General features: G+C 43.4%; 1 protein-coding gene across 2 annotated transcripts; it reads right to left on the reverse strand.

Annotated features, from left to right (window-relative positions):
- Positions 1–4,087: 4,087 nt before the first annotated feature.
- On the reverse strand, positions 4,088–27,936 carry LOC128834527 (activator of 90 kDa heat shock protein ATPase homolog 2-like). 2 transcript variants are annotated; one of them, XM_054023403.1, is made up of 9 exons: positions 27,843–27,936; positions 27,324–27,514; positions 14,638–14,723; positions 13,864–13,978; positions 13,100–13,188; positions 11,921–12,043; positions 8,197–8,298; positions 5,850–5,901; positions 4,088–5,536 (listed from the first exon to the last, which is right to left on the reverse strand). In XM_054023403.1, the coding sequence occupies exons 1-9, from the start codon at positions 27,920–27,922 to the stop codon at positions 5,361–5,363; spliced, it is 1,014 nt and encodes a 337-aa protein (XP_053879378.1). In that variant the 5' UTR covers positions 27,923–27,936; the 3' UTR covers positions 4,088–5,360. The 2 variants fall into 2 exon arrangements, with proteins under 2 accessions (XP_053879378.1, XP_053879377.1); XM_054023402.1 differs by lacking the exon at positions 27,843–27,936 and having other exon boundaries at positions 27,324–27,826.

Below are 27,936 nucleotides of genomic sequence, written 5' to 3' on the forward strand. Positions count from 1 at the left end.
AAGGAGCCATGAGGGACACTGAGAGTGACAGAGGTAAGGGGGGAGCCATTTGAAGGAGTGATCAGAGAGGTAAGGAGAGAACTAATTGACCAGAGAACCATAAAAATCCAAAGAGAAGACAGAATCAAGGAGAAGCGAAGTAATCCATGGAGCCAGAGGCCGTAACACACTGAGGAAAGCCCATGGACCCAGTCAGAAGCAGAACATTAATGACCTTAGAGGACTTCTGTTAAGAGTGAAGCACAGGGGATCCAGGAGAGAGACAAGAGGCACAGGAAGAGCTTGGGAATGGAAGACTGTTAGTGGTTGCAAAGGAAGGAAGGGGGTTAAACCAGGATGATGATAGGGAAAAAATCCAAACAAGAGAGTGAGGACTACGGAGAGAGCAAAAGAAGCCAGAAGATTGGAGGGGGTAATGTCAAAGGGACATCTCAACCTGTTAGAGAACAATTTCACATCCGACAAAGGGGAACAGAGCTCCCGCCTGCTGGTATTCATTTGTTCCTAAAAATAATTGCTCCCAGTTCTTCTCTCTTTCCACTTGAACCAGGATTTCATCCAAGAGAGTCATCAAGCACTGTAGACAGAGCTGGTCAAAAAGAGTTGATGGGAAATTTTTCTCCAGAAAAAGCAAATTCGTAATGTTCCATTGGGAATGTGTCAATATTTCTTTTTTAAATTACCTTTTACCTTATGGAAATAGAATGTTTAGATTTTGTTTCAGAACAACTTTTTGTTTTGGAATATATTTGTTAAAATTTTAAAAAAGAATAATTTTTAAAAAGAAAATAAATTAAAAATCAAAACTCAAACACTGATTTTGGTTGTCTCAAAATAATTTTTTTTTTTTCAAATTTTGTTTCAAGAGAAATTTTGAAATTCCACACTTCATTCTGATTCAAAACAGAAATTTCCATTCGCCACCAGAGCTTAACCAGCAGAAAGTAGAGTGGCTTAGTAAAGAAAAGGATGGAAATGCACCACAAAAGTGGTGCAAGTAGGTATTCTGCTACAATAACTCCTCACTTAAAGTCGTCCCAGTTAACATTATTTCATTATTAGATTGCTGATTTATTAGAGAACATACTCGTTTAAAGTCACACAATGTTCCGTTATAAGGTTGTTTGGTTCGCCCTGCTGCGCCTGCTCGGCGCTCCTGCTGGGGAGTGGAGGCTTGCCCCATTCTGCCTGCCCGGTGTTCCTGCCGGGGAGCGGGGTCAGGGCGTGGGGGCTTACCCCACCCACTTGGCATTCCACCCAGAGAAGCCCCCGACCCCACTCCCCAGCAGGAGCGCCGGGTGGGCAGAACAGCACAAGCCCCTACACCCTGACTCTGCCTCAACCAAGCTTCACAATCATCATTTGTGAGTACAGTATTAAATTGTTTAAAACTTATACTGTATATGTATATAATGTCTTTTGTCTGGCGAAAAAAAAATTCCCTGGAACCTAACCCCCCTATTTACATTAATTCTTGTGGGGAAATTGGATTCGCTTAATATCATTTTGCTTAAAGAAGCATTTTTCAAGAACATAACTACATTAAGCAAGGAGTTACTGTACTTGTCTTTCCATACTGAGTAGCTCTAAAAGCCCTATTATGGTGCTTTCCAGGGTCATTTTGGCAACCATGGACACGTGTCTTGCTTGCTGCTAAGTACTAATTCAAAATGCATTAGAATTAAGCTTTAAAAAATCCTAATCACAGGGGGAACACCATTTTCCAACTTCTTGGCAGCAGGAGTCTGATCTTGTGGCAATATGAAAAAGGTTCAGATCACTAGGCAATGTCTTCATTTAATACACAAATAGAAGGGTTTAATTTAAACTTAGTTTGCAGTGTCTTTCTAAAAGTTTCTGGTTTTCATTGCTCAAGCTCTTTCAGTGCTTGCTTTGTTGCTCTCAATGGACATTCCAAACAACTAAATTCAGCCTTGATTCTATTTTATAAAACTGCTAAACAAATGTACAGTCTCCAGCTTTCATCCAGATCACATCACACAATCCATTGTCTAAGATACAACTGCAGACAGAGACAAACACCTACACGATCTCTATCAAGCATTCTTAAAACTACAATACCCACCTACTGATGTGAAGAAACAGATTGACAGAGCCAGAAGAATATCCAGAAGTCACCTACTCCAGGACAGGCCCAATAAAGAAAGTAACAGAACACCACTAGCCGTCACATTGAGCCCCCAACTGAAACCTCTCCAGCGCATCATCAAGGATCTACAACCTATCCTGAAGGACGATCCCTCACGCTCAGAGATCTTGGTAGTCCTCACTTACAGATAGCCCCCCAACCTGAAGCAAATACTCACCAGCAACCACACACCACACAACAAAAACACTAACCCAGGAACCTATCCTTGCAACAAAGCCCGTTGCCAACTCTGTCCACACATCTATTCAAGGGACACCATCATAGGACCTAATCACATCAGCCACACCATCAGAGGCTCGTTCACCTGCATATATACTATCATGTGCCAGCAATGCCCCTCTGCCATGTACATTGGCCAAACCGGACAGTCTCTACGCAAAAGAATAAATGGACACAAATCAGACGTCAAGAATTATAACATTCAAAAACCAGTCGGAGAACACTTCAGCCTCCTTAGTCACTCAATTACAAACCTAAAAGTTGCAATTCTTCAACAAAAAAACTTCAAAAACAGACTCTGAGAAACTGCAGAACTGGAATTAATTTGCAAACTGGCCACCATTAAATTAGGCTTGAATAAAGACTGGGAGTGGATGGGTCATTACACAAAGTAAAAACTATTTCCCCATGCTAATTTTCCCCCTGTTACTCTCACCTTCTTGTCAACTGTTTGAAATGGGCCATCCTGATTATCACTACAAAAGTTTTTCTCCTGCTGATAATAGCCCACCTTAATTGATTAGTCTTGTTAGAGTTGGTATGGCAATACCCATTTTTTCATGTTTGCTTTGTATATATATCTTCCTACTGTATTTTCCACTCCATGCATCTGATGAAGTGGTTTTAGCCCACGAAAGCTTATGCCCAAATAAATTTGTTAGTTTCTAAGGTGCCACACATACTCCTTGTTCTTTTTGCGGATACAGACTACCATGGCTACCATTCTGAATAAAAGTGGAGTTCTCTACTTTCCCCTCTCATCACAACACTGCTGTCCTTCTCCCCTGCTCAACTTGTGGCACCTGCTTATGCCAACAAGCTTCTCCCTTTATATCTCTGGACTCTCATCAGTTGCCTTTATTAAATAAAAACTTATCTGAACTCTTCTCAACACTGCAGAACCAACACAACTATAGGGATGAGCTGAATTCTTTTTTGGTTCATGTATCCAGTATTAACTAGGGCCCAAATCAAACATGACTCTACAGAAAAGACCCCTGTGCCTACAGTGACTCCCTTATTTCCTTCAATGGCACTCTGTGTAGATGGGAGGGCGTCCACCTACAACCCTCAATCAGCTAACAGGATTGAAGCCTAATGGCAGAATCTTTATTGTTGGTAATGCATGAACAGGGCTGCTGGAACAATTTGTATGGTTCAATGGCTCTCAGCACCCCCACTAAACTGTAAACCCCATATATAATGGAAACCACTTCAAGTCAGGGGGTGTGGCAGTACCCGTAGTTCCCGCACCTATGTGTATGAATGAGGAGGACCACAGTTTGCCTTTCAGATTCCAGCTTCAGGTGGCAGGGCTGGAAATCAGTGAAACTATCACGTTAGTTGTAAACTGAGCAGATTTTCTACATAAATCACCCACAAACTGTTATTTTGGCTAGAGAAGAGTCACTCTTACTTATTAGACAGGCAGAACTCTATTGTGTGTGTGTGTGGGGGGGGGGGGGGGGGGGAAGCAGAGAAAAGTATGTCATTTTGTCCTGTATGTCATTTAAACTTACACACAATGAAAATGTGATATGGTGTCCTATGCAAGTTTGTAGTTTGTGTGGTCTTAGTCTTATCACAATAAAACTACATGCTCGGAAACTTGATTCTCTAAATAATCTTTTAAGCGTGGGGGGTCATATGCATGTGGTGGTTTATTGAATAGTGTATGTGAGAGGAAACAAATCTCACTCACTGTAAAATTTTCTTTATTAAGATGACTGATCGCTATTCTGTGCATTTGATTAAAATGCAGTCTGAGTCACCTCTGTCATGATTTTTCTTAGTCAATTTTGCCTTAAGTTCAGTATTGCACAGGTAAGTTATTTTTTATTCCAATTGTTTACAAAATTACTCAATGTGTTTAAGAATTCTGCCCCATTCTTGCTAAATTGTTATATCGTCAATATTAACCCATCATGGTTAACCCTTATGGTGCATTGGTGTCAAATAGTTGGGGTTTTATTTGCTTTGCTTTCATTATATGCCCATGGGTGGAATCGTTCATTAAGGTGAACTGAAAGGGTCTAAGTTAAAAACGTATTTTCAGAATTCCAAGAGAAGAAAACAGTCCAAGTGAAAATGGCTCTTTAAATAAATATGGAAATTGCTGAAATACAAAATTAAATTACTTCTCTTACAGCCTTCCTGGCATCTCTGCCAGAGCAGCAACTCCCATCACAGGTACCATTAACAGAGAGAAGATGAAGAGAGGAGTTTAGAAAAATAGACCAAAATAATGGCATCTCCCAGTCAACAAGGGTTGTTCTAATTTTGTTAATCCTCCAGACCTAAATCTTTGCCTTAGGTGACTGAGTCTTTCAAATGTGTAGCTGTGCTGTTTGAAAATATAAGAAGCCTGCATCTTGTTTTTCTATGGTTTGAGATTAAGTGCTTTACTTTAAGTGGCTGTATAACTCACTCATCATTTGATCTTACAGAATCAAACTATGGGGTTTTTTTTTTGTTTTTTTTTTTTTAAGACTTTCAATTCACCTTTTAATCAGCAGTGCATTTAAACACAGACATTCTACCCACCATGAATGGATTCTTACTAAACAATGCATGTGTCACTTCTTTGCTCTAACTTAGACCTGGACGAGGCCTACTTAGTAGCTCGTCTCTACTAAATGAGCTTCTCAGTATGATGTAATACCATGAAGTCTATAGCAGCTGAGTCACACTAACAGTTTCCAAATTTAAGTTATAGATAATAAAACAGTGATCAGTTCTCAAACTGAAGGTGTCTAAATACATAATCTCACTTACGGAAGAGGCCATTTCATTCACTGAAGATCCATAAATAGCACTTAAATTATATACAGTATCACAGAAGTGGATGTTTATTCATCCCCCATAAATAAATTAATTTTCTTAAAAAAAGAGGGGTGGGGGACAAAAGAGGGAGACAAACTTATTTATATATAAAAGTAATGCACTAAGAAAACTAACTACAGTGCTATCATCATTCAGCATTTACTTTGGTCTGCTGCAGTAAAACACGTATTTCTTCAAAATGCTGCTTCTGCCAACACTGTCTTGTACTGTCTTCATTACAGACAGGGACACCTTTGCACTCTAACTGTAATTCAGTTTGAGTTGCCTGATCCTTGAAATTCAAAGCAACTGTTGCATAATATTCTGGAAGAAGAGAGAGTACAATATTCAGTAATATGTTTATTAATACACTTGGTTTTAATACCTGATTAATAAAAGTTTGCTTTACTATACTACTATATAAAATTCAATCTTTCATGAACTCACCTGTTGCATTTTGTACATAAATGTACTTATTGCTCTGCAAGAACAAAGACAGCACAAACTCCTTCCCTCAGTGGGAATAACAGCAGGCATTATATTGTGCTTTCTCAAACTTTAGCTCCAATTTAAACTGGGATTAGGCCCCTATGAAAATCCTACCCGTAAGTACTATGGGGTTAGAGAAAAGACATACCATGAGGCCAGTTCCTGCATCTCCATTTCATGACAATCCTTTGGCTGGGTAACTGTAAGACAGATACAGATGTACAAGAATCATGACAAAACTAATACTCCCCCTGCCTTTTTTCAAGAATTTCATCTGACGACCTGCCACATCTCATTCCAAGAGAATCTGAGCTGGCACTGGCCAAGAATTTTCCAATGTGAAAGCTTTTTCCATCATAAAACAGGGTTTTGTCAAATTAATTTTTTTTTCTATAAAAAAGCTGGTTTGGTAAAAGTTTGTTTTCCAAAATTCTGAAACAAAATTTTGGGGCCTTCTCCCTTCAATTTCTGACTTTTCCACCTGGCAAAAGTTGGACAAACAGTAAATGTGAGGGAAAACACTTACTTGAAAATCCCAGCTCTAATCATGACACTCATAACTGGGCACACACTTCCCTACTTTCTCCTAGCAATGGACAAAGGTCATTTGTTCATGGTTATATCTACAGCTCTGATCAGCAGCCATTGATAACATGGACCTTAGCATGGGTGACTGGGATTACTCCAGTGGTTCTATATTTTCCTCTGAGAAATCGCAGAAAAAAAGTGGAGCGTAACTGATCACCCACCTCTATAGTACTCTACTCTGCCACCCATCTTGCTCAATATACATTTGAGGCCACTGGAGGAGATACTGATGAGATGGTTTGGGCTGTGGTACCATGTGTAAGATGAGACACAGCTCTAGAGCTCCTTTCCATCAGTTCTAGATTGTGTGGCATCTCAGCATTCTCGGCAACTGGCTGAAATAGGGAACTGAAAGCAACATGGCAGAGGCTTAATCCAGAAGACACATGTGACAGCAGTTGGTTTAGAGTAGTGGTGCATTCTCCCATTCAGGGAGTTTGCCCATCCTTCAAGGAGGTTTACAAATAGGGGTATTTTTTTATTCACAACTTCCCCTAGGGTCCAGGTAGGTTCAGTTCCACTTGTGCTTAACATAACCCCTGTAACTATGTCTCTACGATGTGGAACTTGCCAGTTATTTGATTGTTGACTGGGGATACTGCCTAAAGAGTTTCTTTAATTGTTACGGCCGTAAATCTGTGGAGTGTCTTTTTATAGCTAGCTGCTGGCACTATCAAATGAATTATTTCATCTGATGAAGTAGGTTTTAGCCCACGAAAGCTTATGCCCAAATAAATTTGTTAGTCTCTAAGGTGCCACAAGGACTCCTCGTTGTTTTTATTTCATCAGTGCGTTCCCAAGTGTCAACATCTTTATTATAACTGGAGCCACTGCACACTCAGAAAGGGGATCTCGAGCTTTAGGAAAACTTAGGCGTGCCTAAAAGATGAAATAGAACTAAATCCTCTAAAATCTGCAGTAATTTTAATTCAAAAAATTGTTAACTAGCTTTAACTACTCAGGATTTGATTTAAGTAATTAAGGGATTAGAAGCTAGAATTGACACACAGCTGAATGGTAAGTTAAAGGGCTTCAAGACAACTTTTTAAAAGTATTAGGACAGAGCATTTTCCCTAGGTCGTTTTTTTTGTTTAAGAAACAACTTTTAACATTATTCAGTAGTTAATACCACTGATCTCTGATAAGAGAAGAAGTGTCACTGGGACATACTCCCTAATCAAAGCCTCGATTGTCCCAGGCTGATTTACAGAGGAGGCTCCATCTGTGTGCAGATTTACTTATTCCATGTAAAAGAAGGATGCCAGTTTCTTCCCCAACACTGTATAGATGCCCATACTTTGGTATTCATGTAGAAGGAGTCTCCACAGGTTTCAGTGATTGGGGCAAGAGGAAGGTGGAGCAGAGCTCTCCATGGCACTACTCTGCTCTACGCTTAGTTTTGTGTGGAAATACAGGTCTACACTATATTACCTTCCTAAGCGTTCCCTCTATGTAGCTGTAGGGGAGCATAACCAGGGACAGTGTAGCTTCTGTCTCTGAACAGAATGCGATCTGCTTCTCCAGAGAGCCACATGTTCGGTAAGTGGTACTACTTCTAATCTGTAACCTCAATCCCAAACTCTCTATTAAAAAAAGACAGTGGTAGAAAAACTCTGTAAGGCAACCACACACAGTTTTCCTCTTCCCATGGTTCCAAGTGAGGGTTTTCCCACAGGATAGATAATTTGGGCCAGAAAAGGAGAAAGTCAGGAATCTTCTACATGGTCATATTTTGTTTTTTATTAACTAAATCTGCATTAGAGAAACAAAAGCGAGGTTACATTTTACTCAGTATTCTCCCCTGTGGCGTAGCAATTTAAGAACCTTCTGGGCCCAAACATCATCAGTGTGAGACTCCAAAGGGGCAGAACATGGCATGTGATTTTAAACTGCAAGGCTTCACTTACCAGTTCTATGTATTCACCAGTAATACAACCATCAAACATTTGAAGTTTTCCTCCTCTTTTGGCTTCGATCACAGCACGACTTTTAGAAAATTTTTGTACCAACTAGGAAAACAAAAAGCAAACATACATAGTGTAAGAATTTAATCAGCTATTCAATAACACAGAACTTCTATGATTCCTGGATAGCTTAGTGATCTATAACGCATCCTTCCAGGATACTGGGATGAACCAAAAGGGCTACTGGAGACTCCTAATGCCAAGGGTTCTGTGATGAATGCATGGCTCTCTAAAAGCAATTTTATGTGCTTGAACTTTAAAAAGTGCTCCAGTCAATTCAATACATCATTGATTTCACTAAGAAAAATCATAATATGATTAAGTTACAAAGTGCTGAGAAACATGTTTGGTAGGTAAAAGGAGCAATTAATTGAGGGTATGTGGAAGGGGCCATTAGGTAAAACAGAGGTAGAGAGTTCAAAGCAAGTGAAGTGAAGTGGCTGCAGCTATATTTGGATTAGGAAACAGGCAGACTGATCTTCCTTCTGCCCTGATGAGATGGAAGCAGCAGTCTAGACACATGGAGCAGGATTAGTCGGAAAGTCATGAGATGTTATATTCTCTATCCCATATCAGAAGACTGACATTAATCCCTGATCCTCCTGAGAATTACAATTTTTGGAAGTATTAGCATTCCAGTCTAAAATCTTCTGATATATTCTAGGGCTTCTTAGGAGGACACCGATGCATCCTAAACTTGCTATTTGAATGCTTCTCCACAGTAAACCTTGCAAGAGAGGTAGATATAATCATATCCATACACATACTAGCTAACGGAATCCATCTGGAAAATGGGGATAAGAATGCTTAACATTTGTAAAGCACTTTGAGATCTTTGGATTACAAGTGCTTACATAAAGGATTAAGTATTTTTTATTACTGAGTATTTATTATTACTGTGAGCTGGGTGCAAAGGAGACAGAGCTGCATTTCACTTGCATACTAATGACATGCAGCATAAAACTTCCCAATCTCTATTAGTGGAGCTGTTGTGGGTGGATAAACAATGGCCCAGCACCACCTTCCAGGGATGCTCAGAAAGAAAAGAACAAGACTACCTAAGGGCCAGTCAGTCTACTTTGGAAAGATCTGAAAGTAAGTTATCAATTCCTCAAGGGCAATGGAATCAAAAGCCCGCTGACAGGACCAACAAAATTAGCAGACCATTCCTTTGGCCATTGCTAGTTGGCCGCTTCACATCAATACACAGAGCTCAACGAAATAAACACAGTTAGATAAACTAAATACACCGCTACCTCGATATACCGCGACCCGATATAACACGAATTCTGATATAACGCGGTAAAGCAGTGCTCCGGGGGGCGGGGCTGCGCACTCCAGTGGATCAAAGCAAATTCAATATAACGCGGTTTCACCTATAACGCAGTAAGATTTTTTGGCTCCCAAGGACAGCGTTATATCAAGGTAGAGGTGTAGCTCCAGTTTGCTCTCCACTTTACACACCATGATAGTTCTTTACCTTCAAAGGTAACAACAGCACTAATGAAGCAAATGGTGCTAGAACCCTTGTAGGGAGGGGGCATGGTCTCCCTCCCTGACAGACGGAGGGGGGGAGGGGGAAAAGACCTGCAACCAGGACACCTACAACCGCCCCACGGGAAGCAGAGGGGCGGGACAGGAACCAGAAATATAAAAGGCAGGCCCTCCAGCTCAGTTGGAGAAGAGCTGCCGGAGGAGCAGGATGTCTCTCCCCCAATGCTGCAGCTCAGACCCAATGGAGGCTGCTACCGCGCCGGAGGCACTGAGGAGCTGTTGGGGCTGCCACTAGCCGTTTACCCCAGCGAGACAAACGAGGACCCAGGTACACCCTGAATGGGAGTGTAGGAAGGAGCCCAGGGAAGCCGAATAGGGTTTGGCTCTGTTACTTACTATAAGCCAGCCAGCGTGTTGCGGCCAGATTTCCCTGCTGACCCAGTGGCAGACCACTCCGCCACTGTTAGGGCCCTTGGCTGGGACGCAGTGGAGTCGGGTGGGCCTGCATCCCCCTGCCACTCCACCCCTGGGGTGGCAGCTTCCCCACCTCTAGGCCAAGAGGCCCGCATTGGTCTGTTGCCCACCTGAGTTAGGACACCAGGCGGTTTTGCTGTCAGCCCCGCCAAAGAGCTGATTCCCCCAGACTGCTATGTTGCTCTGCCGGACTACAGGCCACAGCTGTTAACTGTTTGCTGTTCTGCCCTGATTGAGGCCCCCAGGCCTATAGACTCATTATTGCTCTTCCTGACTGCAAGCCAGAGCCCTTATTTGTTGGCTGCCCCACTTTGGCTGAGGACCGGGCTCACAGACTCAACTGCTGCCTGGCCTGGACTGCAGGCTTGGGCCTATTAACTGTCTGCTAATTTCCCCCTGAACTGAGTCACTCCAGAAGCATTGTAGTGAGGGGCAGGGTCTACCTTCCTGACAGACGGGAAGAGACTCAAGACCACTTTACACCCTACATTGTGGTACTATAGCTGAAGTTACTAGAAATAAGTAAAAAGCAACAGAGGGTCCTGTGGCACCTTTAAGACTAACAGAAGTATTGGGAGCATAAGCTTTCGTGGGTAAGAACCTCACTTCTTCAGATGCAAGTAATGGAAATCTCCAGAGGCAGGTATAAATCAGTATGGAGATAAAGAGGTTAGTTCAATCAGGGAGGGTGAGGTGCTCTGCTAGCAGTTGAGGTGTGAACACCAAGGGAGGAGAAACTGCTTCTGTAATTGGATAGCCATTCACAGTCTTTGTTTAATCCTGATCTGATGGTGTCAAATTTGCAAATGAACTGGAGCTCAGCAGTTTCTCTTTGGAGTCTGGTCCTGAAGTTTTTTTGCTGTACGATGGCTACCTTTACATCTGCTATTGTGTGGCCAGGGAGGTTGAAGTGTTCTCCTACAGGTTTTTGTATATTGCCATTCCTGATATCTGACTTGTATCCATTTATCCTCTTGCGTAGTGACTGTCCAGTTTGGCCAATGTACATAGCAGAGGGGCATTGCTGGCATATGATGGCATATATAACATTGGTGGACATGCAGGTGAATGAGCCGGTGATGTTGTAGCTGATCTGGTTAGGTCTTGTGGTGGTGTTGCTGGTGTAGATATGTGGGCAGAGTTGGCATCGAGGTTTGTTGCATGGGTTGGTTCCTGAGTTAGAGTTGTTATGGTGCAGAGCTGGGCCCTCAGTCAGCAGCCGCCTCTCTCCGGCCACCCAGTTCTGAAGGCAGCAGCACAGAATTAAGGGTGGCATGGTATGGTATTGTCACCCTTACATTTGTGCTGCTGCTGGCGGGGTGCTACATTCAGAGCTGGGCACCTTGCCAACAGCTGCCACTCTCTGGCCACCCAGCTCTGAAGGCAATGCAGAAGTAAGGGTGGCAATACCACCCCCACCCCGCAACTCCCTTTTGGGTCAGGACCCTCAATTTGAGAAACGCTGGTCTCCCCTGTGAAATCTGTACAGCATAGGGTAAACGCACACAAAAGACCAGATTTCATGGGAAGAGACCAGATTTCACAGTCCATGATGTGTTTTTCATGGCCGTGAATTTGGTAAGGCCCTACATATAATATTTCTCATCAAATAAAATAACTTTTCTCTTTAGTGGAACACCAATCCCTTCAGTTACATCACTAAGAACAGGTGCTCCTATCTTATACAAAGGTTTCTTACCTCCTTAGTTATGAAGATGCTATAAAGCTCCTCTACCGGAGAGTCAAACATCTCTTTCAGAAGTATCTTTACTGTTGGAATCTTTACACCAACTGTATCCAAAGAAATTGGTATAACAGAATCCTGTAAAGTAAACTCAGGATAAAGTGCCATTGTATATGAATAGCAAACACATATATATTCCACACCAAAACTCTTTACTAGAAAAACATTAAGTTTGCAAAGTCAACCACTCAAAAGTTGGAGAATGCCAGGTTTAAGGCTGTCCAGGCATTATTAAGCCTGCTCCCTTATGCATATGCATTAATTACATGATAACATACTATTCTATATTAGGGTTAGATTAAGTGAGCACCACAGTCAAGCACTAGGAAAATCTGAGGCAACTCTAACATGCTTTTGGTGACAGGCAACAGAATGTGGAATGTATTAATTAGACCAGAGATCGGCAACCTTTGGCATGCGGTTTGCCAGGGTAAGCACCCAGGCAGGCCGGGCCGGTTTGTTTACCTGCCGCATCCGCAGGTTCGGCCGATCATGGCTCCCACTGGCTGCGGTTTGCCGCTCCAGGCCAATCGGGGCGGCAGGAAGCGGCGGCCAGCACATCCCTCAGCCCACACCTTCCTGCAGCCCCCATTGGCCTGGAGCAGCGAACCACAGCCAGTGGGAGACGCGATCGGCCAAACCTGCGGACGCGGCAGGTAAACAAACTGACCCAGCCCACCAGGGTGCTTACCCTGGCGAGCTGCGTGCCAAAGGTTGCCAATCTCTGAATTAGACTGAGGAAACGAGGGAAGAAGACAAATTTCAGCCTCTCCCTCTTGAAGCTGTCGTTACTGACAGAACACTGGAAGTGAAGAACAGGGCACCTTTGATCTCCCGTCTGAAGATTCTGTGGCCCCGCAATGATTTTATTTCCACATTACCTGAGCACTACAGAGACTAGTCATAGCATTCATGTTGGTGAATTTACTGGTCTCCATCCCAAAGGTGATTTTAAAAGTGCATCAACACTTACTGTTACAGATGAATGCTCCACATTACAGCACTATGTATATCTGCTGTTAGTCACAGGATAAATCTTAAGTTCTCTATTCCTCCTACGATGGCAGAGTTTGGGGCCAATAGCATCCATCTTTCCCAGTGAAACTTATATAGTAACTCTTAAAGCCAGCATACCTGCACATTATTCTCACTCAATTTTTTTTTAACCGCCAGTTCCGGACCAGCTGAAGTTTTGGTTGGTAGGATCATTCCCAGAGTAAACTCTGTAAATAGAGGAAGTAAAAAATATCATCTAACGTGAGGCCAACCTGTACAACCAACTATGCCCCTTGGCCCCACTACAACCAAGCCCTTCCCCCTCTGCTCAGAACCATATTTATTTTAGTAAAAATCTGAAAATGAGAATAGCCTAATTTCCACTAAATTCAGGCTTTTTCAGTTTTTGATTTTTTTCACCAAAATCAATAGAGTTCTGTCCACTTATGCCTAGAACATTCCCTGAAATTTTGGAATTGATTGGATTCTGTTTTCAGAAGTTCAGATACAGAGAAATGCCACTGAGTTAAGTGTGTGGCCTTGCTTTGCTCAGCCAATTAATTTGTAAGATCTTTAGAGCAGGGACTGTATCTTCACATATGTTTGTATAGCACTTATGACAATATGGTTCTGGTCCTGATTAGTGCCCCCGGGCTTTGCTGCAAAATAAACATTTTACAAAAAAAAAAAAAAAAAACTTTGAATATCCTGACTTTGATGAAATTAAAACCTTAATGCAATATTATAATTAAAATGAAGGCATTGGGATTTTGTTTTGTTCTTAAAGTAATATGAAAAGAGCTTCTACCAGCTCAGATGAAAATGGATCAATCTATTCAAGCAGGGAGATAGCACAAAATGGGCCCATATAGCCACAGTGTGAAGAAATGATCTTAATGTACCTGTTTTAAGAACTTTCAGATAATCTCTGAGAGCCTCCCTGACTTTTGAAGTTCCTTCTGTTCTCATAAGATCCTTTAGCACATCTCCATCTCCTTTCTTTTTGCTTACACTTATCTACAAATAAACATACAAATCTAAGAGATGCTTTGCACAATTTGATTTTTGGGGAACAACAAGTGTTGGAAAATGCTATCTTTGGTTTATGCAGAGGACAGGTACAGAATAGATATTTCAAGTGCAAACTTTCCCACTTTATCATGTCTTTAAGCTAAACCCGGATACTTTTTCTAAAGGAAACACAAGCAATTTTGTCTCCGTAATAACTCAAGAACTAGCCAGAAGTTTAGATAGATTCTAAAGAACTCCTGGGGGGGGGGGGGGGGAAGACCACACTATCAACTATATCATTAGGCTAGCACCAAAGTAGAGGCCTTAAGATTAAAAAATGATAGACGGTGAAGCAAACATAGGGCTCAATTCTTATCTCAAACACGTGGCTCTGTATTGCCATGAACTGCATCTTTTAAAGTCAGATACTGTGCATGCTTAGTAGCTAACTTTGGAAGATATGTATTTACGTATCGGAGGACAGAAATGAGCCATTAATGTTTTTGGTTCTTGACATCTTTTATCTTTAGAATACTAAAGACAAACTTGCTAAGTCATGTTGTTCCCCTATTATTCAGTTAACAGGAAATTTAATGGCAACTAAAGTTATTAATTTTATTTAAAAATTCCTGTCCTATACAGCTATGTTAGTATTTATTACCTACCTCTGTATCATCCACCTCATTTTCTTCTGACAGGTTAGGAATTTCAACAGATCCCTCATGTTTCTCACCAGATTCTTTCATTGTACCTGCATTAACAGAATGAATTCTTAAATGTAATAACTAAAGAACTATATTTTCCATAGTAGAAGTTTTACCCTTGTAAAAGCTTTATGCAGAACTACTATATACTGCCGTTCAAAAATAGAAGGCCTGATCCTGCAAACACTTCTGAGAGAAGTGCTTGCTTCGCAAATAGTGCCATTGACCTCAATAAGGCAACTTATGGTAGTAATCACTACACTAGTAAGGCCTTGTCTACACTTGCGGTAGCATGTGGGGTATATGTAGCTACACACCACAATGAAAAGCAGGGAACGGTTCTGGCGGGGGGACGCAGTGAAGGAAGATCAGAGCCTTTCCCCACTGCCTCCCACCAGCCACAGCCTTTCCTTGCTGCAGGGATGGGCTCCAGCAGCTCCCTGTGATGAGGAAAAGCTCCAGCAATAGGGAGCTGTTGAAGCCTTTTCCACTGCTTCCTCTTCCCTGCCAGAGTCTTTCCCCACTGTCAAAACCTTTCACTATGGCAGGAAAGGTCCAGCAGCAGGGAGGCAGTGGGACACTACACCGCTAAAAATAGAAGTGGGAAGCACTGTGGAGTGTATAGAGAGCCGTGTAGGAGATATGCCAGAACCTTAGGGTGTGTCTTTACTCTATTGTCTAAGCAGTGCCTCGTCATCTACACTGCTATTTATATCTGTTCTAGGCATGTGTGCAGTGCCTGTACTATACATGCCACCATAAATGAAGCCCTAGATCATGATGCTGGAACTTGTCACACCCAGAGAGACTGATGCACTTGAACAGAACCTCACTGAAGATAATGGGGCTCCACACAGGCATAGCAGTTCACATGAGTGCAAGTTGCAGGATCAGGCCCTTGGTCCACACTGTTCTGCTTAATTTTTACAGGTCTATGAACAGTTTTTACTTCAGTAAAGATTCCTCCTCTTATTCTTAAAGTTTCTAGTTGTTCATTAAATTTATTCACCCAGCAGATCTGGTTTAAATGCTCTTCAAACTGTACCAGTGGCATTTCCATTCTGCCATGGCACCTTTGTCACACCATTAAATGTTATTTAAACATGTGCAACTCCCCAGCAGCAAAGATGTTCATCAATGCTCACAACAAAACCCTCTAATATAAACACCCTGAAATATCATTTACTGCATTTTTGCAGTAACACTCTGCAGGAACAGGCACTGCTTGATGGAGCAGCTGGTACGGGGACCCACAAGGGGAGAGGCAACTCTAGATTTAGTCCCGAGTGGAGCGCAGGAGCTGGTCCAAAAGGTAACTATAACAGGACCACTTGGAAATAGTGACCATAATACAACAGCATTCAACATCCCTGTGGTGGGAAGAACAACTCAACAGCCCAAAACTGTAGCATTTAATTTCAGAAAAAGGAACTATGCAAAAATGAGGAGGTTAGTTAAACACAAATTAAAAGGTACAGTGACTAGAATCAAATCCCTGCAAGCTGCATTGACACTTTTCAAAGACACCATAATACAGGCCCAACTTAAATGTATACCCCAAATTTAAAACACAGTAAAAGAACTAAAAAAGAGCCACTGTGGCTTAACCATGTAAAAGAAGCAGTGAGAGATAAAAAGGCATCTTTTAAAAAGTGGAAGTCAAATCCTAGTGAGGTAAATAGAAAGGAGCATAAACACTGCCAAATTAAGTGTAAAAAAGTAATAAGAAAAGCCAAAAAGGAGTTTGAAGAACAGCTAGCCAAAAACTCAAAAGGTAATAACAAAATGTTTTTAAGTACATCAGAAGCAGGAAGCCTGCTAAACAACCAGTGGGGACCCTGGACGATCGAGATACAAAAGGAGTGCTTAAAGACAATAGTCATTGCAGAGAAACTAAATGAATTCTTTGCTTCAGTCTTCATGGCGGAGGATGTTAGGGAGATTCCCAAAGCTAAGCCATCCTTTGTAGGCGACAAATCTGAGGAATTGTCACAGATTGAAGTGTCATTAGAGGGGGTTTTGGAATTAATTGATAAACTTAACAGTAGCAAGTCACCAGGACCAGATGGCATTCACCCAAGAGTTCTGAAAGAACTCAAATGTGAAATTGCAGAACTATTAACTAGGGTTTGTAACCTGTCTTTTAAATCAGCTTCTGTTCCAAATGACTGGAAGATAGCTAATGTAATGCCAATATTTAAAAAGGGCTCTAGAGGTGATCCCGGAAATTACAGACCGGTAAGGCTAATGTCAGTACCGGGCAAATTAGTTGAAACCATAGTAAAGAATAAAATTGTCAGACACATAGAAGAACATAAATTGTTGGGCAAAAGTCAACATGGTTTCTGTAAAGGGAAATCATGTCTTACTTATCTATTAGAGTTCTTTGAAGGAGTCAACAAACGTGGACTAGGGGGATCCAGTGGACATAGTGTACTTAGATTTCCAGAAAGCCTTTGACAAGGTCCCTCACCAAAGGCTCTTACGTAAATTAAGTTGTCATGGGATAAAAGGGAAGGTCCTTTCATGGATTGAGAACTGGTTAAAAGACCGGGAACAAAGGGTAGGAATTAATAATAAATTCTCAGCATGGAGAGGGGTAACAAGGGTCAGTGCCGGGACCAATTCTATTCAACTTATTTATAAATGATCTGGAGAAAGGGGTAAACAGTGAGGTGGCAAAGTTTGCAGATGATACTAAACTGCTCAAGATAGTTAAGACCAAAGCAGACTGTGATGAACTTCAAAAAGATCTCACAAAACTAAGTGATTGGGCAACAAAATGGCAAATGAAATGTAATGTGGATAAATGTAAAGTAATGCACATTGGAAAAAATAACCCCAACTATACATACAATATGATGGGGGCTAATTTAGCTACAACAAGTCAGGAAAAAGACCTTGGAGTCATCGTGGATAGTTCTCTGAAGATCTCCGCGCAGTGTGCAGATGTTAGGGATCATTAAAAAGGGGATAGAGAATAAGACTGAGAATATATTATTGCCCTTATATAAATCGATGGTACGCCCACATCTCAAATACTGCGTACAGATGTGGTCTCATCTCAAAAAAGATATACTGGCACTAGAAAAGGTTCAGAAAAGGGCAACTAAAATGATTAGGGGTTTGGAACGGGTCCCATATGAGGAGAGATTAAAGAGGCTAGGACTCTTCAGCTTGGAAAAGAGGAGACTAAGGGGGGATATGACAGAGGTATATAAAATCATGAGTGATGTGGAGAAAGTGGATAAGCAAAAGTTATTTACTTATTTCCATAATACAAGAACTAGGAGTCCCCAAATGAAATTAACAGGCAGCAGGTTTAAAACAAATACAAGGAAGTTATTCACGCAGCGCACAGTCAACTTGTGGAACTCCTTACCTGAGGAGGTTGTGAAGGCTAGGACTATAACAGCATTTAAAAGAGAACTGGATAAATTCATGGTGGTTAAGTCCATTCATGGCTATTAGCCAGGATGGGTAAGGAACGGTGTCCCTAGCCTCTGTTTGTCAGAGGATGGAGATGGATGGCAGGAGAGAGATCACTTGATCCACTCCCTCTGGGGCACCTGGCATTGGCCACTGTCGGTAGACAGGATACTGGGCTAGATGGACCTTTGGTCTGACCCGGTACGGCCGTTCTTATGTTCTTATGCTGCAAAGGGGTGAATCAGCTGAAAGGCACAAAGTCACTCAGAAGTCCCATCTTCCAAATATCCAGATCCAACTGCCACTTAACTCAATGGAAAAACTTCCTTTAACAACTTTATGCAGAGGATTGTGCTCTGAATGAGCACCAGACTCTCCATCGAAAGAAATGCCCATGCATGAATATATCCTGACTTGCTGCAGGTAAAGCTCACGCTAAAGTAGGCAAAAAGACATTTATGTGCAGTTTCTGTTAATATCTGAAGGAAAAAATGAGGTGTGGGGGTTTTTTTTGTTTGTTTTTTTTTTTTTAACTTCTTAGTCAATCTTAGTGTGCCCAAAGAAAATGTGTGTTTAGACTTTTTTGAACAATGGGGCACATACCTGCAGGATGGCTTTTCTAGCCAAGCTTGCTGAATGGGTAAGAGTTTAGGGAAGTGTTGGCAAACCCATGTAATCGTTGCAAAAAACAACAACAAAGATACAAACAAAACTAACTGGAAGGTCTAATTTATGACTAACAGTAATAGAGGCTTTTTAAACATTCAATTTTTATTTTTTTTTAAACAGCTAATAATGCTGAACATATCAGTCACTTGGACAGACAATACCTGTGCTGGTCAGCAAATGCTAATCTAAATATTTACTGGATAGAGCCACACTGCTCACTGGAGGTAATGCTTTGCATTGTAAATACCACTTTGAGGTAGGCACATATTATTATTGCCATTTTATAGATGTGGGAACTAAGACACCGAAAGATAAAATGGCTTGTCCAAAACCCAAAAGGTTCCAGTGTCAGAACTGTGATTAGTATTAATTAAGGCTGTTGATTAATTGCAGTTAACTCACGCGATTAACTCAAAAAATTAATTGTGATTAATCGCACTGTTAAACAATAGAATGCCGATTCAAATTTATTAAATATTTTGGATGTTTTTCTACATTTTCAAATATGTTGAGCGGGAGGGATAGCTCAGTGGTTTGAGCATTGGCCTGCTAAACCCAGGGTTGTGAGTTCAATCCTTGAAGGGGCCACTTGGGATCTGGGGCAAAATCAGTATTTGGTCCTGCTAGTGAAGGCAGGGGGCTGGACTCTATGACCTTTCAAGGTCCCTTCCAGTTCTAGGAGATAGGATATCTCCATTAATTAATTACAACACAGAATACAAAATGTACAGTGCTCACTTTAAATTTTTGCACTGTAAAAATGATAAAAGAAATAGTATTTTTCAAATTCACCTCACACAAGTACTGTAGTGCAATCTCTTTATTGTGAAAGTGTAACTTACAAATGTAGATTTTTTTTTGGTTACATAACTGCACTCAAAAACAAAACAATTAGAACCTACGAGTGCACTCAGTCCTACTTTTTGTTCAGCTAATCGCTAAGACAAACAAGTTTGTTTACATTTACAGGAGATAATTCTGACTGCTTCTTATTTACAATGTCATCTGAAAGTGAGAACAGGCATCCGCGTGGCACTTTTGTAGCCGGCGTTGCAAGGTATTTACATGCCAGATATGCTAAACATACATATGCCCCTTCATGCTTCGGCCACCATTGCAGAGGACATGCTTCCATGTTGATGATGCTCATTAAAAAACTAATGCATTAATTTAATTTGTGGCTGAACTCCTTGGGGGAGAACTGTATGTCTCCTGTTCTGTTTTACCTGCATTCTGCCATATATTTCATGTTATAGCAGTCTCGGATGATGACCCCCGCACATGTTCGTTTTAAAAACACTTTCACAGAAGATTTGACAAAACGCAAAAATGGTACCAATGTGAGATTGCTAGAAATAGCTATAGCACTTGACCCAAGGTTTAAGAATCTGAAGTGCCGTCCAAAATCTGAGAGGGATGAGGTGTGGAGCATGCTTTCAGAAGTCTTAAAAGAGCAACACTCAGATGTGGAAACTACAGAACCCGAACCACCAAAAAAGAAAATCAACCTTCTGTTGATGGCATGACTAAAATGATGAAAATGAACATGTGTCAGTCCACTCTGCTTTGGATCATTATAGGGCAGAACCCATCATCAGCATGGACAATATCTTCTGGAATGGTGGTTGAAGCATGAAGGAACATATGAATCTTTAGCGCATCTGGCACGGAAATATCTTCCGATGCCGGCTACAACCGTGCCATGCGAACACCTGTTCTTACTTTCAGGTGACATTGTAAACAAGAAGCAGGCAGCATTATCTCCTGCAAATTGCAACCAAACTTGTTTGTCTGAGCAACTGGCTGAAGTAGGACTGAGTGGACTTGTAGCCTCTAATGTTTTACATTGTTTTATTTTTGAATGCGGTTATTTTTTTGCACATAATTCTACATTTGCAAGTTCAACTTTCATGATAAAGAGATTGCACTACAGTACTTGTATTAGGTGTTCAATTAGAATTGAAAAATACTATTTCTTTTGTTTTTTACAGTGTAAATATTGTAATAAAAATAAGCACTGTACACGTATTCTCTGTTGTAACTGAAATCAATATATTTGAAAATGTAGAAAACATCCAAAAATATTTAAATAAATGGTATTCTATTATTGTTTAAAAGCGTGATTAATAGTGACTAATTTTTTTATTGCGCGATTAATCGCGATTAATTTTTTTAATCGCTTGACAGCCCTAGTATTGAGTTTTGGTTCCCAGTCCCATTTTAGATCTACTGGACCACATTACATTTCGGACAAGGTTATTTCAATATTAGACAAATTAACATTGAAAGCACCTTGCTCAAAAGGACCGCAGGTGTACTGGATTCCAGGACAGTAAGTTCACAGGTAGTTTTTATAGAACATGTACAAAAACTACCACCATAATATAAAGCTCTTCATTAAAATACTTATGATACCATGGGGATACAAATAATAGTTTTAGAATTTAATAAAAAACCTGATGTTTTTAATTTAAATCAACTTATTTTATTTAAGTGGTGCTAGTTCTTCACTTTCTTCCCAGTCTATGTTACTAAAGTGGATTTTTGTGCATTTTTAAATCGGGCTTTCCTAATTGTTAGTGAATTTCAGATTTACATAGATTTTGATTCTGCTAAGAAATGTTCATTTTTAAAATAGTAGAATGCAGAATATTATAGAAAAAGACTAGATGGGGAAAGAACTATTGCTTTAAGTTTGAGAATGTTCCATGCTGTCAAACTCCCCAGAAGTTCTGATCTTATTTCTACTTCCAATTGGTCAGAGAACATGCAGGGGGGGAGTCCTGATACAGACCCAAACTCATGACCAATGGCTCTTAAAACTCTCTGTGAAATACTAGAATCTTCAGGCAAATACTCTTAAATACAGGTTCACAAAGGAATGCTGCAATATATGGTAGAACACTGAATGCCTGTGAGATTAAGTGCTCTTATCACAGTGTAAGAATAGTTCATAATTGTTAATCGCTTCTGGTTTTCATCTCAGAAAGTTGTGGCAGGTAGAAAAAAACTATTTGGGAAACATTTGTAGCAAGACAATTATATTTTGTTCTTCACAATGTATAAAATTAAGCTACCCTAAATATATAGTATTTATAACTTAGTTCTTTATAGGAACATAAGAATGGCCATGTACCGACATTAAAGCACTGTCACGGCAGTGCTTTAATGTCTCTGCCCCTTTTGCCCCCCCCCACCCCCCACCCCGTCGGCAGCCCTGCCGGCAGGGCCGACGATGGGCGGGGGGGTGCAAAAGGCAGGGCCGGCTCCAGGCACCAGCTGAGCAAGCAGGTGCTTGGGGTGGCACGTCGGGCTCTTCGGCGGCAATTCAGCGGAGGGTCCCTCTCGGAGGGAAGGACCTGCTGCCGAATTGCCGCCGAAGAAGAAAGCGGCGTGGTGGAGCTGCCACCAATCGCGATCACAGCGCTTTTTTTTTTTTCCCTTTTTTTTTCTTCTTCTTCCCCGCGGCTTGGGGCAGCAAAAACCCTGGAGCTGGCCCTGGCAAAAGGGGCAGCTGTCCCAGGGCCAGCGATTTAAAAGGGCCCGGGGCTCCTGGATGCCGCTGCCACAGCAACGGCTGGAACCCTGGGCCCTTTTTAAATCGCCGCCAGAGCCCCAGGCGGTACGGATCAGACAGCACGGATGGGCTGGCTGGGGGAGGCTGACCCCCCCCCCCCGCAACCCCGCCCTTTCTGCCGGAGGCCCCACTCCTTCTGGGGGCCCAGAGCCAGGCCCCCGTACCAGTAAGTGTTTAATATTACTTTCACCCCTGCCAAAGATCCATCTAGCCCAGTATCCTGTCTTCCGATAGCGACCAATGCCAGGTGTGCCAGAGGGAATGAACAGAACAGGTAATCATCAAGTGATCCATTCCCTGTTGCCCATTCCCAGCTTCTGGCAAACAGAGGCTAGGGACACCATCCCTGCCCATTTTGGCTAATACCATTGATGGACCTATCCTCCATGAATTTATCTAGTTCTTTTTTGAACCTTGTTATAGTCTTGGCCTTCACAACATCCTCTGGCAAAGAGTTCCACAGGTTGACTGTGTGTTGTGTGAAGAGATACTTCCTATAAATCTAAAATTGCATTAACCTTTTTTCAAGGTAACCTGAGGCTTTGTAAAAGTGACAAGTAATGTTTTATGTTTATTTTAAAAATATATCAGGTGATTTAATATTGATTAAAATTAATTTAAATTGCTATGATTTAAAAAACTGCACCCTGCCTGATGCTATTCCACGCCTCTCTCTACATTGTTTACTTTCAACACCTACATTGCATGGATCTCAACAATTAAGAATGTTTTCTTAGCCCAGGGGTTCTCACAACAAATTTTTTTGGTGGCCTCAGAGTGCGGCCACCAACTCTTGCTGGTGGCGCTCTGACAATTTTTCCTAAAATACTTAATTAACTTTGGAGGGAGGGGGGGGGGAAGCACATATACACATCCAAATCAGTATAATTTATTTATGTACGGTGGTGGGGGGGGGGGTTTGTTGGTTTTTTTTTGTTTTTCGGTTGTTGTTTTTTTCAACCTCAATAATAAAAATAATCTAAAGTTGTCTCCATTCTTTACTGGACCTAAACAGAATAGAAACAAAAATAAAGTGCTTTGCATGTTCTTGTCTTGAATTTCCTGAGTGTAACTAGTGTGGTAGTGGGAGAGTAAGCCCCAATCCTGGTCCTCCTTAAGTGAGAGATAAAAGCAGTGTAAACATTGCATTTTATAGTGTCAGGTAGCCAAGCTGCAGGAAAACTGGACAGCAGGACTCGGCATGGCATGTGCACGGCACTGGAAGGAACTCCATGAAATATCTCATCAGCTAAATGGAGAGGGGAGGAAAAAAATGCAGACAGCCCACAGGAGTGGAAAGCAGGACTATTCACGGCACTGAACCACAATCCCACTTTGGAGCAGGGAGAGTGAGAGGGAAATAGGCTGCATTCACTACTACTCCCATCTCTTGCAGTAGTGGCTGAAGTCTGGCTGAGAGCTAATTACCACATTTTGGGAATGAACACTCTACCCTTCAGCATTGCAATATTGGTGTACAGTTTCCCAAGCACACAGTTCACATCAGCCATCAGCCTTCTCTAGGATTTGTCCCTGAGAAGAAAAAATGTGGAGCACACGTCTCACTAAAGAGATATCGTTACACAATACTTATTGAAAAGAATGGTAGCATTTGCTAAAGAGAACTGATTACTTGATCAATTAAGCAGATTTACACTGGCTAGTGTATCTCATAATTCACTTTTTTTTTTTTTAAGTCTTGACATTATTCACACTCCTTTTTGCAATTTTCTTTACATACTGTATTACAAAGATGTCTATATTTTCTTTACACTTTTCCTGAAACAGTTCCTCCTTTCCTTGCTGCCACCATTAATTCATTAATTGAATACCTATCATTTGAATGCTCGATAATTTTAAACAATGCGAACAAGTCATAATAAAGCAGATCAGGATTGTCACAATGGAAATGCCTGCTTCTTGCAGAGTAAAACGAGTCATGTCCTAATTTATTCAAAAATACTGAATGGGAACATATCTGTTTTGCAGTAATAAAATTGAAGTATGGAAAAAAATTCAAGAAAAAAAGACCAGAGTTTCAAGATTATTTCAAAATAACCTACTTTAGGAGCTGAGACTCACTGATTTTGTTCCTCTCTGATTTCTTTGCCACTTCAATTCAGTTTATGAAAATATTAGTGCTCCTCCAACCTAACAAAGAGTTTGCTTTCTAGAATAATCATTCCAGGAAACTTGTGCACACTACCACACACGGCCCTGATCCTGCAAGCAGGTTTGCATGGCCAGACCTATACACCCACACAGACCTCCACTGACTCCAGGGGCCTCCATGTGGGTGCGGAGTCTGCCTAGAGCCTGTGTGGGCAAACTTTTTGGCCCGAGGGCCACATCTGGTATAGAAATTGTATGGAGGGCCATGAATGCTCACAAAATTGGGTTTGGGGTGTGGAAGGGGGTGAGGGCTCTGGCTGGGGGTGCAGGCTCTGGCGTACAGCCAGAAATGAGGAGTTCAGGGTGCAGGAAGGGAGGGCTGGGGCAGCAGGGGTGGTACAGGGCGGGGGGTGCAGGCTCTGGGAATGAGGCGTTTGGAGTGCAGGAAGGTGCTCCGGGCTGAGACCGAGGTGTTCGGAGAGTGTGAGGGGGATCAGGGCTGGGACAGGGGGTTGGGCCATGGGGGGTTGAGGGCTCCGGCTAGGGATGCAGGTTCTGGGGTGGGGCTGGGGATGAGGGGTTTGGGGTGCAGGAGGGTGCTCCAGGCTGGGACCAAGTGGTTCGGAGGGCGGGGAGGGGGATCAGGGCTGGGGCAGGGTGTTGGAGCACTGGGGGTGGGTGGTGTGTCAGGGGTGCAGGCTCCGGGCGGCGCTTACCTCAAGCAGCTCCCGGAAGCAGTGGCATGTCCCCCCTCCGGCTCCTACGTGGAGGCATGGCCAGGTGGTTCTGCTGCACGCTGCCCCGTCCGCAAGCACCGCCCCGTCCGCAGGTGTGCCATTGGCTGTGGTGCCAATGGCAGCTGCAGGGGTGGCGCTTGGGGTGGGGGCAGCGTGCAGAGCGGAGTCCCCTGGATGCCTCTATGCACAGGAGCTGGAGCGGGGACATGTTGCTGCTTCTGGGAGCCACGCAGAGTGGCCTCCAACCCTGCTCCCCGGCTGGAGCGCCGGATCAGCGCAAACCCCAGACCCCACTCTCCAGCGGGAGCTTGAGGGCCGGATTAAAACGGCTGGCGGGCCAGATGCATCCATAGTTTGCCCACCCCTGGCCTAGAGGGTCCTGTTCGGGTCTTAATGTGCAGACATGCTGTATTTACTAGTCACAGTTTTCAGTGCTAATATGGAAATGTGGTAAACAAACCTGAAGCAACTTTTCCAGAACAGGTGCCACAAACACCTTCAGGGATGATCTACAAATATTTGGTCCCACCTCAGTGTGGGAGGTGTACTAGATGGCATCGCGAGGTCTCTTCCAGCACAATGTTTCTATGACTATGAAGTTTTGAGCAAGAAAAGTGAATCTTCTAAGAGAAAGAAATTACCCAATATAATCATTCACAGGGCCGGCTCTAGGATTTTTGCCGCCCTAAGCAAAAACAATTTTGGCCGCCCCCCCCCGCCGTTTTTTCTTACCCCACCCCCAACCCCTCCTCAACGCCGCCCCTTACCCAAATCCCCAGCCCTGCCTCCTCCCCCAAGGCTCTCAAGCCTAGGAGGGAAGGGGAGAAGTGGCATGCGGGCCATGGCCACTCAGGCTCTCAAACCTGGGAGGGAGGGGGAGCAGCGGCGCGTGAATCAGCTGTTTCGCGTGCCGCGGCGGCTAAGGATCTCCCCCCCCCTTCCAGGTTTGAGAGCCTGGGAGGGAGGGGGAGCAGCGGTGTGCGAATCAGCTGTTTCGCGCGCCCTGGTGCGCGAGCGGCAGCAGTGGAGATGAGCTAGGGCAGCCAGGGCACGTTTTTAGGGGCGGCATTCTGGCGCCGGCCATGCCGCCCCTAAAAATGTGCCGCCCCAAGCAGCAGCTTGTTTTGCTGGTGCCTAGAGCCGGCCCTGATCATTCAATCATTAATCTGTATCTTTTGGCCCAAAACAATCTTAAACCAAGATCTATTGACACAGTGCAGCCAAGAGGATCTGAGCACCATCATTGCCAGGAGGCGGTGGAGATGGATTGGGCATGTGCTTCGGATGGAAATTGATTCCATCATCAGAGTAGCAATAAGATGGACACCTGAAGGAAAACAAAAACGAGGCCGCCCGAAAAAAACATGGCAAAGAGCTGTGGAAGCCGAGCTGAAAAACCTGGGGCACAGCTGGGGAACCATTGAAAGACTTGCAAGAAACAGACAGGAGTGGAGGAGCTTCATCACTGCCCTAAATACCAGAGGCGTAATAGGAATATGATGATGATCATGATCCTTCAATCATAGCTGTAAGAATTGATAGCACTTTAGCTGGGCTAGCAGCAGCGAGACTGACAGCAAGTGCTGAGAAGAATGTGAGAAATACACGCAAATATTAAGAAGATTATTGCCCTAATGCAGGGGTTCTCAATCTTTTTCTTTCTAACTCCCCCCGCTCCCCTCAAGATGCTATAAAAACTCCACAGCCTGCTTGTTCCATAACTGTTTTTCTGCATATAAAAGCCAGGACAAGCGCTAGGGGGTAACAAGCAGGACAACTGCCCTGAGGCCCCACAGGGGGTCCCATGAACCTAAGTTGCTCAGGCTTCAGCTTCAGCCCTGGGTGGCAGGGCTTGGGGCCCTGGGCTTCATCCCCATGCGGTGGTGCTTTGGTTTTCTGCCCTGAGACCCAGCAAGTCTCATACCAGCCCTGCTTGGCAGACCCCCTAAAACTTGCTCAGGGGGTCCTGGACCCCTGGTTAAGAACCACTGCCCTAGTGCACTGCACAATCCAAAAGGGCTGCTGTTGCTGCCTCCATGAGGTTGCAGTCTACAGGGGATGCACATGACACTCCACCTTGTGTTGTATTTCTCTTTACAAGAGAACCAAGAAGAGTCATTTACCTTTCCAGCTAAGTTTTATGTTCCATTCGTAGAAGAAAATCAGTTTCCCTTTCCGGCTGTTGCAGGAGGCTTCGCCTTCCAATTGCTTCAGATCGCTTATTTCACAGCTGCCCGCCTCATTACCCACCACGATCCCCACCAGCAGCTGCTCCAGTTTGCTTTTTGACCAGCTGGTCGCGTCCCGCTCCGTCCTGCGGCAAAGGGCGGAGAGAGGGGGTGTGTGGCGCGCGCGAGCATCCCGGGCTGCGCCTGTTCCTGCGCCAGGCGCTGTCCTCAGCCCCGTGCCGCCCGGTGCAAGCCCCGCTGCTCCCCCTCGGGCTCCCGGGAGGCTCAGCATGGAGCCGGCCGGCAGCAAACCCCGCGCTTCCCTGCACCCCGCACCCACAGACTCGGCCCGGCCGCTCCTAATGTCCGGACAGCCCCAGCGGCTGCAGGGATGGGGGAGAAGCTGCCGCGCAGGGGCAGGCAGCGCGGCGGGACCACGCCGGGCAGCCTCCGGCCCCTTCCCCGCCCGCTCACCAGTGCCAGTTGTTCACGTTGGTGGCGTCCGCTCGCTCCTCCACGATCCAGCGCGGGTCGCCCTGGCCCCACTTGGCCATGGCGCTGCCGTCTG

Source organism: Malaclemys terrapin, chromosome 3, assembly GCF_027887155.1.
Source record: "Malaclemys terrapin pileata isolate rMalTer1 chromosome 3, rMalTer1.hap1, whole genome shotgun sequence".
Classification (NCBI taxonomy): domain Eukaryota; kingdom Metazoa; phylum Chordata; order Testudines; family Emydidae; genus Malaclemys; species Malaclemys terrapin.